The 12389-nt window shown below is 46.4% G+C and overlaps 1 protein-coding gene and 1 long non-coding RNA gene across 2 annotated transcripts in view; both read left to right on the forward strand.

Moving 5' to 3' along the window:
* Positions 1–12389, forward strand: part of TPRG1 (tumor protein p63 regulated 1) — a 47095-nt gene that overhangs the window by 14902 nt on the left and 19804 nt on the right. The window contains exon 4 of the mRNA XM_079978288.1: positions 5337–5513. Coding sequence (XP_079834414.1) covers positions 5337–5513 — 177 coding nt within the window. The remainder of the gene's footprint in view (positions 1–5336; positions 5514–12389) is intronic.
* The window catches only part of LOC307217271, a 42900-nt gene that overhangs the window by 8727 nt on the left and 21784 nt on the right, over positions 1–12389 (forward strand). The window lies entirely within an intron of this gene.

The raw sequence follows: 12389 nt of genomic DNA on the forward strand, positions 1-12389 counted from the left end.
CAGCTGAAAGGCCATCAACATGGGATAAAACATCCCCTACCACTCTCTGGAAACCATTTGGATCCATTAAGTGGCGGGGGTGGACCATCTGAATCAGACCCACCTCCCTGCAGAGGGGAAGGGTCGCAGAGAAGTCCAGTTGCACCAGGAAGTGATCTGACCATGGCACTTCTTTTGTTTCGCTTTTACTTAGTGTCAGATCACCCATGTCACTAGAGGTGAACACCAGGTCTAAGGCGTGTCCATGACTATGAGTTGGGCCAAACCTATTCAGGGACAGCCCCATGGAGGCCATGCTTTCCACGAAGTCCCGAGCGGCCCCTTGCAAGGTCATGTTGGCATGGATGCAATAATAATCATAATCATAATTATAAAATCCCCTAGGTTATATCCCCTAGGACTACCAAACTAGGTGTCTTCTTATGCTTCTAGGAAACTAACAATCTTATTTCTTTCAGCCAAAGGTTTTCAGAAGAGAATTCTGTGTAGAATTTCCCTCTTCCATTTTCTAACCCTTCCAGAATCTTCTCTTCCGACTGCCACCGCTGCAGAAATAGTCTGCAAAATGGCACCCCCAATTTTGCCTCCTGAAAATCAGGCGGGTAGAGAATTTTCCACTTGCCCCCAAAATTGCACTCCCACTGAGCCCTTCCCAATCTACAAACACTGTTTGTAAGCTGGTTGGGGCAGAGACCTGTCTGTAAGTTATAAGACCTGTGGGGTCACTGCATTGATTTCCTCATGCTTTGCAACCATTTCAAACACCCCCTTTCTCTCTCCCCCCCCCCCCCGGACATCTTCCCCTCCACACCATTACCTATTTTTCTTTTAGATTATAGTGGATATTTTTTCTGTTGCTATGGAGAGAGCTATGCAAACTGACAGGGCTGTATATATAAATAATAGCAATCCCTCCTGACTTTAAAAATCTCCTTACGCTTCCTGCAAAAGTCCTCAAAGATGTTGCTTTAATTACAATTTCTCCGTTGCCGCTGAGCAGCAACCCGTCCTTCAAGGCAATGCATGGCGATTGGAAGGAACACCTTGGCAGATGTTGTTTTCTCCGGAGACCATGTAATTATAAGCCATGCAAATCGCAAACAGTTGCCTATAAAGAGCTATAAAAAGAACCGTATATGGTATAGATACCTGGTGAATCATTTGACCAGGATTTGATTTTTTGCAGTTTCAATACTGCCCCCTGGTGGGTGAAGGGTGAATTCTCGCATATATCGTTTATTTTATTTATTTCACAAAATTGACACACGGCTTGATTGTAAAGAAGAAAGACACCAACTTCAAAGACAAAACAAGGAAATCAAGAAAAATTGGCAACAATACTTTAAAATATACAAAAAATGGAAAATGCTAAAATAGATTAAAATTCACACCAATTTTCTGAGCGTCTTTGTAGTTTGTCGAAACAGGAATGTTGTGGTTTAAAAAAACATCCAGGGGGGATAATTGGTTATCCAGCACGGAGATTGTGTTTCAGTTTGGAATGAAAAATTTATCAGAGAGTGGGATATATACAGAGTATATGTAAAAGAACACGGTCAAAAGATCCATCCGTTGGCAGGTCTTGATTGAGCTTAGGTGTGTAAGTAGGATAATTTTGTAAAATTAAATTTATAGTAAGTCAAATAACATAGAGCAAGTAAAGTTTAGGCGCGTATTTAAGGAACTTAATTCGGGAACACAAGGGGAAGATCGGAGGTCTTGTCAAATTTAATCACAAATGGATGCGCAAACCAAGTATTTCTTATTGAATAATCCCTGAATAATCACCCAACCTCTGCTTAGAAATCTCCAATGGCAAATCACGCTGGAACTCAGAACTCCTGACACAAATTGGCAAATCTGTTTCTGATAATGCTAATTATGCAGAATGAAGGATCTCTTCTGCTATATCGAATTAAAAAGATTTTGCAAGAGGAGATGGTTTTCGCAGAGCCCGAAAGGCACCGTTTGCCAGCCTGGTGCAACCAGGGAGGGGGAGGGAAATTCAGTTTGCCTCATAATTTTGCATGAGCTTTCCTAACTCAGACTCCCCCAAACAACACACAAACCTAAATGCTGCTGTTCTGAGATCCCCGTTTCCCATGTGTTGCAGCGGGTTGGACTAGATGACCCTTGAGGGTACCTCCCCACTCAACAATTCTGTGATTCTGTGTTAACAGCTCTTTAAAAAAAAAAAAAAAATATTCATTTTTCATTTTCGTTCATTACATACATCTCAAATTCTTAACGTTTCCTATAGATTCCTCCCTCCCTCCCCTCCAACACTTCCCCCAACTTGCGTTTCTGGTTTGTTTATATTTTCACCCATTTTGCTATCTCTCAACAGAAAAAGTTATTAATAACAGAACATAAAAATAAAATTAAATACATCATCTTATTTCGCTATCTTCCAAGCATTTTCTGATGCTAAGAATGTGGATGTTTATTTAAATCCTGCCATCAAGTCTATTGCCTTTCTTTGTTTCTGCAAATATTATATGAAAGGTTCCCAATCTTTTTTTAAAGTCACTGTTGTCTTTTTCTCTTAGTCTGTCTGTCATTTTTGCCAGTTCTGCATAGTTCATCAACTTCTCTTGCCATTGTTCTTTAGTTGGTATTTCTCTAGCCTTCCAGTTTTGTGCGATCAACATTCTTGTTGCTGTAGTGGCATACATAAATAAAGTCCTCACTTCTTTTGGTATGTCTCGACCTAAAATACCTAATAAAAAGGATTCTGGTTTTTTTTACAAAAGTTATTTTAAACATTTTCTTCAATTCATTGTATATCATTTCCCAGTAAGATTTTACCTTCTTACAATCTCACCACGTATGATAGAACGTACCTTCTGTTTCACATCTCGAACACGCTTTTCGTTTTTATATATTTTTTGCCAATTTTGCCAATTCTGTCTTAACAGCTCATTCCTTCCTTTGGTCTGCCAAAGTTTAACCGGGACTGTGTTGACAGCTAGGACCATTCCTGGACTGAGAGAACCTGGCCACCGTAGTTTGCACATTGGTTACTGGATTGCCGCAATGCTCTCCATCTGGGGCTTCCCTTGGGATTGATCCAGAAGCTGCAGTCAGTGCAGAATGCTGCAGCGCAATTGCTGACAGGAGGGAGGCCTTGCCAGCATGCAACACTTGGGCTCAGAGATCTGCTGCTGGCCTGAGATCAAGGTGTTAGGATTAGAAACTGTTAGAGTATGTCGAGTTGGCAAAAGTGACAGGGAAACTGAGAGGTCATAGTGATCAAACATTTATTAAAAAATGGGACATGTACAAAATAAATACTTTAAGGAATACTGCAATAATATGACGTCAACGGCAGGCCTTGAATGACTTCTGTGATTTTGTGGACATTTATAGAATAATAAGTTAGTAATGAAAACTTGTGGGACGCAGGTGGCACTGTGGGTTAAAGCCTCAGCGCCTAAGGCTTGCCGATCGAAAGGTTGGCGGTTCGAATCCCTGCGGCGGGGTGCGCTCCCGCTGCTCGGTCCCAGCGCCTGCCAACCTAGCAGTTCGAAAGCACCTCCGGGTGCAAGTAGATAAATAGGGACCGCTTACCAGTGGGAAGGTAAACGGCATTTCCGTGTGCGGCTCTGGCTCTGGCCAGAGCAGGGATGTCACGCTGGCCACGTGACCCGGAAGTGTCTCCGGACAGCGCTGGCCCCCGGCCTCTTAAGTGAGATGGGCGCACAACCCCAGAGTCTGTCAAGACTGGCCCGTACGGGCAGGGGTACCTTTACCTTTACCTTAATGAAAACTAACAAAGGTATACGGAACAACTGATTGGTTCAACATTGGGAAAGGAGTACGGCAAGGCTGTATATTGTCTCCCTGCTTATTTAACTTATATGCAGAATGCATCGTACAAAAGGCTGGGCTGGATGAATCGCAAGCCGGAATTAAGATTGCTGGAAGAAATATCAACAACCTCAGATATGCAGATGACACAACCTTGATGGCAGAAACTGAGGAGGAATTAAAGAACCTTTTAATGAGGGTGAAAGAGGAGAGCGCAAAATATGGTCTGAAGCTCAACATGAAAAAAATGAAGATCATGGCCACTGGTCCCATCACCTCCTGGCAAATAGAAGGAAAAGAAATGGAGGCAGTGAGAGATTTTACTTTCTTGGGCTCCCTGATCACTGCAGATGGTGACAGCAGCCACAAAATTAAAAGATGCCTTCTCCTTGGGAGAAAGGAGATGGCAAACCTAGACAGCATCTTAAAAAGCAGAGACATCACCTTGCCAACAAAGGTCCGTATAGTTAAAGCCATGGTTTTCCCAGTAGTGATGTATGGAAGTGAGAGCTGGACCATAAAGAAGGCTGATTGCCGTAGAATTGATGCTTTTGAATTCTGGTGCTGGAGGAGACTCTTGAGAGTCCCATGGACTGCAAGAAGATCTAACCTCTCCATTCTGAAGGAAATCAGCCCTGAGTGCTCACTGGAAGGACAGATCATGAAGCTGAGGCTCCAATACTTTGGCCACTTCATGAGAAGAGAAGACTCCCTGGAAAAGACCCTGATGTTGGGAAAGATGGAGGGCGCAAGGAGAAGGGGGCGACAGAGGACGAGATGGTTGGACCGTGTTCTTGAAGCTACCAGCATGAGTTTGACCAAACTGCAGGAGGCAGTGGAAGACAGGAGTGCCTGGTGTGCTCTGGTCCAGGGGGTCACGAAGCGTCGGACACGACTAAACAACAACAACGGGGAAAAAATGGACAAGATAAGTAGTAGACGCATGGTGTTGTGACAGGAAGTCATTATAGAAGAAAGAAGAATTCATTGTGATTGGATGTAACACTTATTACCTATTTTATTTCTCTGGACAAACTTTTGTTTGTTTATTTAAAAAAATCAATAAAACATTTAAAACAAAAACAAAAAGCCAAGGTTTTACTATTAGTATATAAAACCCTTCACAACCTGGGACCAGTTTACCTGTGAGATCACCTTACCCTTTATGCTCCCACCTGAGCACCTGGAGTGATGGAATTGGCAACTTTGCAACACTTTGGAACTCCCTGCTTATTGATATCAGGCAGGCACCTTCATTTCATGCTTTTTGGACCCACTGAAGACATTCATATTTGGGCAAACCTTCCCAGATTGAGAAAGTTTGCGGGAGCTTTAATATGTTTTCACCTCTTCTATTGCGGTTCTAATTTTCTGTACGTTTTCAAACATGGTGGAATTTAAAAAAAAAATTATTGCATTATCTTGTTTTGCAAACCGCTTTGAGGTTTTCTCCTCCGTTCTAGTGGTGTATAAACTTTATTAAATAAACGAACTATGCTGGGTCTCCTTTCCTTGCTCTGCTCCAGGATAGACCACTGGAACAACGAGAAGGAGCGTGTCGTGGTCATCACAGACTCCGCCCTCCTGGTCTGCAAATACGACTTCATCATGCTCAAGTGCTTGGAGTTGCAGAGAGTCCCCCTGAGCTACATCAACCGGATCTGCCTGGGCCCTTTCACCTTTCCTGAGAGGTCCTTGGACAGGTGAGGCACACACCTGCGGGTGGTCAGCGTGATAATTTGCGGGGGGAGGGGCAGTGGCGTAGCGTGGGGGGTGCAGGGGGGGCCAGCCGCACCGGGCGCAACATTTGGGGGGGCGCGCTCGCACTCGCAGCTCTCTGCCCCTACCTGGCTCACTCACTCTCTCTCACTGCAGTGCTGGCTGTGCGAATCCAATCCGAGCTGCCGGGTCGCCGCCCACTGTGGAGGGGGAGGGTGCCAGGCGTGCGTTGCGGTGCGGAGTGGAGAGAGAGCGAGGGAGGGACTATCTGGGGGAGGGACAGTGCAGCGGCCGCCCAGCGCAGCGCTGAGCGCGGGAGAGAACCACACCCGACCAGCCCAGGCAGCAGCAAGAAGAAGCTGGCAGCGGCAGCAGGTTAGGGGTTAGAGGCGCAAATTACTTGCCTTGCCCCGGGTTAGAGGGCGCAAATTACTTGCCTTGACCCGGGTTAGGGGGCGCAAATTACTTGCCTTGCCCTGGGTGCTGATCAACCCACGCTACGCCGCTGGGGAGGGGGGAGGTTGTGATGGCTCCAACCTGCTTTTGATATGCGCTGCTGAAATGGAGCCTGAATGTTCATGGAATCACAGAATCGTAAAGTTGGAAGGGACCCCAGAGGTCATCCAGTCCAACCCCCTGCAGTGCAGGGATCTCAACTAAAGCATCACTTTGTGGAATCTCCTTCCTGGAGGCTTTTAAGCTGAGGTTGGATGGCCACCTGCCATGGATGCTTCAGAAGAGATTCCTGCTTTGCAGGGGTTGGACTAGATGATCCACACTGGAGAGCCAGTGTGGTGTAGTGGTTAAAAGCGGTAGTCTCGTAATCTGGGGAACCGGGTTCGCGTCTCCGCTCCTCCACATGCAGCTGCTGGGTGACCTTGGGCCAGTCCCACTTCTCTGAAGTCTCTCAGCCCCACTCACCTCACAGAGTGTTTGTTGTGGGGGAGGAAGGGAAAGGAGAATGTTAGCCGCTTTGAGACTCCTTAAAGGGAGTGAAAGGCAGGATATCAAATCCAAACTCTTCTTCTTCTTGGGTGTCCCTTCCAACTCTACAATTCCATGATTCTATAATAATAATGAATAATAATAAAAAATAATAATAAATTCTACCCCATCCTCCCCGGCCAGAGCCGGCTTCAGGGCAGCTAACACCAGTAAAATTAAAGTAAAAACATATTAGGGGGAAAAACCAATTTAAAATACAGATTAAAATGCAATTTAAAATGCAGCCTCATTTTAAAAGTAGCCCATGGATCAAAACCATAAGGGGAGGGAAACCTAAGGGTCGGACTGAGTCCAAACCAAAGGCCAGGCGGAACAGCTCTGTCTTGCAGGCCCTGCGAAAATATGTCGAGTCCCGCAGGGCTCTGGTCTCTTGTGACAGAGCGTTCCACCAAGTCGGGGCCAGGACTGAAAAGACCCTGGCCCTAGTTGAGACCAATCTAACCACCTTGAGACCTGGGACATCCAAAGTGTTGTCATTTGTGGACCTTAAAGTTCTCTGCGGGGCATACCAGGAGAGGCGGTCCCGTGGGCCTATGAAGAAGGAGTTCCTTTTAGCGGTCCTAAATCTTCCAGCATCCTTCTTCATTGGATGCCCATTTCATGTCTCCTCCGACCGGCCTTTTCTCTAAAATGAAAAGCCCCCAATGTTGTAGCCATTCCTTTTGGTGGGGAGATTCTCCATCCCTTCAATCATTTTGGTTGCCCTTCCCTGAGCCTCCTCCAGCTCCCTTGTTAAATGCTCCCTCTGGAGAGACTACGCAGTTGGCAAAACTCCCCTGTTCCAGTGAAGAAGACTCAGCGGTGGTTGAAGAAAATGGACCTGGCAAAAGAGGAGGGAGACATTGGGGGGGGGGGCAGACGCTCCTAGCCTCCACTCCCAACGTTTTCTGGGTTTAGGGTTATGCGGTAATTATATGCCGTTCCAGGCATCACGAGGTTTGCTTTTAAAATATATATTAAAAAGATAATCTTCATCATAACACACGGTCCTTAAGAAAATAATTGCCGAGGTTCTTATGAATGGCTGCGTATGAATGGCACAGACAAGTTTGAACACAGCACACATTCCAGTCGTGGAAGAGGCTCCTTACCTTCGCTTCCAACACCCAACACCTTGTGATTTTTGCAGGCTGCTCTTTTCATTTCCCAGTTTGAAAAGGCCCTTCCTTTCCTGTTTGTTTTAAAAATGCCAGGCCCTTCGTTTTGCTGTGTGCATCTCGGGGAAATCCTCTCTCACAGAAGATGCCCAGTTTTGAGCAAGTCTCTGCACTCTGCACTCTTCAAGTGCACAGACAAGACCCTGCTTTTACCCTCCTGCCTGGGGAGTGCTGCCTGGAGGGCTTTAAGAGAGGGTTGGACAAATTGATGGAGGAGAGGACTATCATTTCCTGGAAGCCCCGGGATAGGAGAGGGCTCTTGGGCTCAAATCCTGCTAGGGGGTTTCCTGCAGGCATCTGGTTGGGTGCTGAGAGAACAGGGTGCTGGACTAGAGGGGCCCCTGGCTTCACCCAGCAGGCTCTTATTAGGGTCTTACATTTTAAATGTAAGTCACTTAGTCAAGTCAAATCCATTTATTGTGAGGACCATGCCTGTGCACAAAAATCAACACTAAAATCAGTAGTTAAAAATATTAAAATTCATTACATACTATGCCAACAAAACCTTCTTCCCACAAAGTAGAAAAGGAGGGAAAACGAACAGCGAGTTAAACAGACGATGAAGGGGTCTTTACATTGTCGTTCATAAATCTTTCCCTGGCTTTCATGGCCTTCATCACAAAGACCGCTACCACATGGGTAATGTGTGGGTTTGCGTCAACTAACAAAAATTTTACTCTATCTTCAGGACTGGTTATAGAGATGGGTATAATTTGCAGCAATGCGTCTCTAAAGCCCGAGTAAATGGGGCAATAGAGGAAATAATGTGTAAGATCCTCTTTAATTTTCATAAGGCAAGGACATAAGCGATGTTCAACTGGGGTTTTTGTGTATCTCACTTAATGTGAGTCACTTAGTCGTAATTAGGTAATATGCAGCTTTCCCATACAGGAATCAAACCTGCAACCTTGGTGTTATCAGCACCACACTCTAACCAACTGAGCTATCAAAAGCACATGGCAAGTTGTAATAATAATACAGTCTCATACCTTAGTTTTCGAACAGCTTAGTTCCTGAGCGTTTTGGCTCCCGAACGTCGGAAGTGACTGCTCCAGTTTGCAAACTAGTTTTGGAAGCTGAACGTCCGACGAGGTTTCCGCAGCTTCTGATTGGCTGCAGGAGCTTTCTGCGGCCAGTAAGAAGCTGTGATTTGGTTTTCAAATGTTTGGAAGTCGGACGGACTTCCAGAATGGATTCTGTTCGACTTCCAAGGTACAACTGAAATAATAATAATAATAATAGTTTGATAATAGTGCAATGTGGAATGTAGCCTCTCCCCAAGAAATAGGCAGAATCAGGTTCATGTGCTAGGAGAAAGTTCTGGTTTTAATATTCCAGAATTGTTGGTGGACATTAATATATTCATATCTGTTTACGAATAAACTTTCCCCCTCTAGAAACAAGTTGCTTGAAACAGCTTACCAAACAAAAATGCAAGCATATAAATAATGCTCTTTCCGGAAAGCAATTACCAGGTGCTACACTTTACAGACTAACATGCTCCCAGAAGACTGATTCCCTGCCCCAAGGATCTTCCGGTTTAACACAGCAGAAGGGGGCTTGAGACTCCTGGCCAGTTGAGCTGCGGGTTCCAGTTAAGCTACGTTTCCCAAGTGCTGTGCAAAATCGCCCTCCCCATGCCAGCCATCTCTCGCTTCCTTGGGCTGGTGGAAAGGAGGGGAGGGAGAGAGAGAGAATTGGCTTGAGGTCACTGTTCCCAAATTGCTCTGCCCACCGCATGCCAAAGTCGGGCTCCTCTTACTGACTCTCCTCGGGACGTGCCCAAACTTGGTTTCCAAGTGGCGAGGCCCAGCTGGTGGGGTTGTTGTGGCCGTGTTGTGCTAAGGTAAGAGGGGGAGAAGGCACCCTTTTCACATAATGGAAACGGAAGCAGTCAGCTTGGCACACCTGCAGAGTGCTCAATGCTGCAGAGATTAACTTATTCAAACATTTGGCCACATCTCACAAGTGACCTTGCAGTGACTCTCCCATACCTGGAAATGGGTTGCAAAGGGAGAGTGGTTTGCAGATCTGCCCAGCACCTGGAGATTGTTTAGAGGCAGAATCATAGAATCATAGAACTGTTGGAAGGGGCCAGGAGGGTCTCCCAGCCGAAGCCCCTCAAACCCATGTTTGTCCAACAGGTAGATTGTGATCTACCGGTAGATCACTGGACATCTGTGGTAGATCACCGGTAGATCAGTGGCTCCCCCCAAAGAAGCTTTGGCTCCCCTAAAAAAAACTCAACAGTTTTGCCCTGCATGCCTAAAATGACCTGAACCACCAAAAACAGGGCTTTCCTTCCTAAAAAAAGTTCCTGAACCCCCCAAAAGGGGTAGGTCACTGTCAGTTTTTAATTTTGTGAGTAGATTGCAGTCTCTTGGAAGTTGACCACCCCTACTCTACATGTATTAGACAAATTCATGAAGGATTAAGCTATCAATGTACTAGCCAGGGTGGCTCTGTTCTGCCTGCACAATTGGAGGCAGAAGTGGTTCTGAATATCAGTTGCTGGAAATCAGAGAATGGGAGAGCTGTGTTTGAATCCTGCTTGTGGATTTCCCATTGAGGCATCAGGTTGGCCACTGTGAGAGCAGGATGCCAGACTGGATAGTCTCTCTTTGGCCTAATCCAGCAGGCTCCTCTTAGGCTTAGGTATTCTGGTTCCCAAGGTATCTATAGGGCTTTGGATACTGGTAACCTAGCAGTTTGAAAGCACGTCAAAGTGCAAGTAGATAAAGAGGTACCGCTCCGGCGGGAAGGTAAACGGCGTTTCCAGAAGCGGCTTAGTCCTGCTGGCCACATGACCCGGAAGCTGTACACCAGCTCCCTTGGCCAGTAAAGCGAGATGAGCGCCGCAACCCCAGAGTCATCCGCGACTGGACCTAACGGTCAGGGGTACCTTTACCTTTACCTTTACCAGCACCTTGTCTTTAGCCCCAGAACTCGTTGGCAGGCAATGCAACTCTTTCAGCAGTGGTGTAACCTGATGGTCCTATCCTGTCCCAGGGGTTTAAGACTGAGATAGGCCATGGACACTCTGAATATTCCTTGGGACAAGAGTCTGCCTCTCTTGGCGTCGACTGTGGGGTGTTAGTGTATAAAACACTGATGGGTTCAAGACTACACGCTTTCTGAAACAAGGCACAACCACCCTTCAAAATCCACACTTCTCTGAATTTTGCAGTTCATAAATGCACCTATTAGTGAAAGCAGCATTTAAAGTGCATTAGATAAGGGGAAATTGCATTGCAAAAAGTGCATATAGCAGTTATGCAAAACTTTTGTACACACTATTACTAATGTGCTTTTGAATTTGCTTTTTTAAAAAATAAAAATACAAAATTGCCAACTGGTGTAGAGTAGTGAACTTACGACTGAGAAAATATGAAAAAGAGAGAAACCCAAAACTTAGATTTGGTCATCACACAAGTCCTTTGGAGCTGGTTAGAATCGTTTTTGTGGTTCTTTCTCTACCTCCCAAGACCCAGCTTGCAGTCACAATGTACAACATGCCCCATGATAGATTAAGGCCTAGTTTGGGGCAGTGAGGAAGCCCTCTGAACAAGCACAGTACCTGTGCTATCGACTTTCCATGTTTGAGAAGAGATGGTGTCCCACTTCTGCAAAGGAGTGTTTGCTGCAGGCAACTCACACATGAGCTTATGTCAGAGAGAATAACCTATCCGTGTGTGTGTGTATGTGTGTGTGTGTTTTGGGGGGGAATGGAGAGGTTTGTAAGCCAAACAGTGTGGGGAAGTCTGTACCACCCATTATTCCACGGATGAGGCAATGCTGTTCACGGAGAGCCAAAATGCCCTTGGCAAGTGATCTCATGCGCTTGAGAAGGCTGGGTCCCTGCTGGTTTTTGGACAGGGGATTAGGCAAGAGTGCAGCTGAGTTTCCCCCTGTTCTTCAGCAGGTGGCAGTGTTCCCTCTGGCTACAGGAGGGATGGATGTCCCCAAGGGAGGGGGGCGCGCAAGGAGAAGGAAGGCGCTCCCAAGGGTTATTTCCAGGCAACATGTCAAACCATTTTCTCCTTGCTCTGCCCTTGAGGGCTCTAAATATTCACCCCGGAGAGAGTACAAATTCTAAGGCCGGGGAGAATTTGCTGGCCGAGTTCCTTGCGTTTGCTGGAAGGGATACAGGATTCCTGTCCTTCCTCTAGCCCACCCTCGCTGGCCCAAGGATGGCATGTGCGCAATCTAAGAGTCTTCCACCCCACTGTAGAGCATTGCAAGAGATTTGGGGCTGGCGTGGAGACAGCGCTCAGATTGTATAAGACTTAATGGGCATGCCTGAGATGCTCAGATGGCTTCGAGCACTGAGAAGAGGTTGTGGCTTAGGGAACAGAGGACCTTGTTGTTTGTTGTTTAGTCATTTAGTCGTGTCCGCCTCTTCGTGACCCCATGAACCAGAGCACGCCAGGAACTCCTGTCTTCCACTGCCTCCCGCAGTTTGGTCAAACTCATGCTGGTAGCTTCAAGAACACTGTCCAGCCATCTCGTCCTCTGTCGTCCCCTTCTCCTTGTGCCCTCCATCTTTCCCAACATCAGGGTCTTTTCAAGGGAGTCTTCTCTTCTCATGAGGTGGCCAAAGTCTTGGAGCCTCGGCTTCAGGGTCTGTCCTTCCAGGGAGCACTCAGGGCTGATTTCCTTCAGAATGGAGAGGTTTGATCTTCTTGCAGTCCATGGGAC

The sequence above is a fragment of the Podarcis cretensis genome, assembly GCF_951804945.1.
Source record: "Podarcis cretensis genome assembly, chromosome: 5".
Classification (NCBI taxonomy): domain Eukaryota; kingdom Metazoa; phylum Chordata; class Lepidosauria; order Squamata; family Lacertidae; genus Podarcis; species Podarcis cretensis.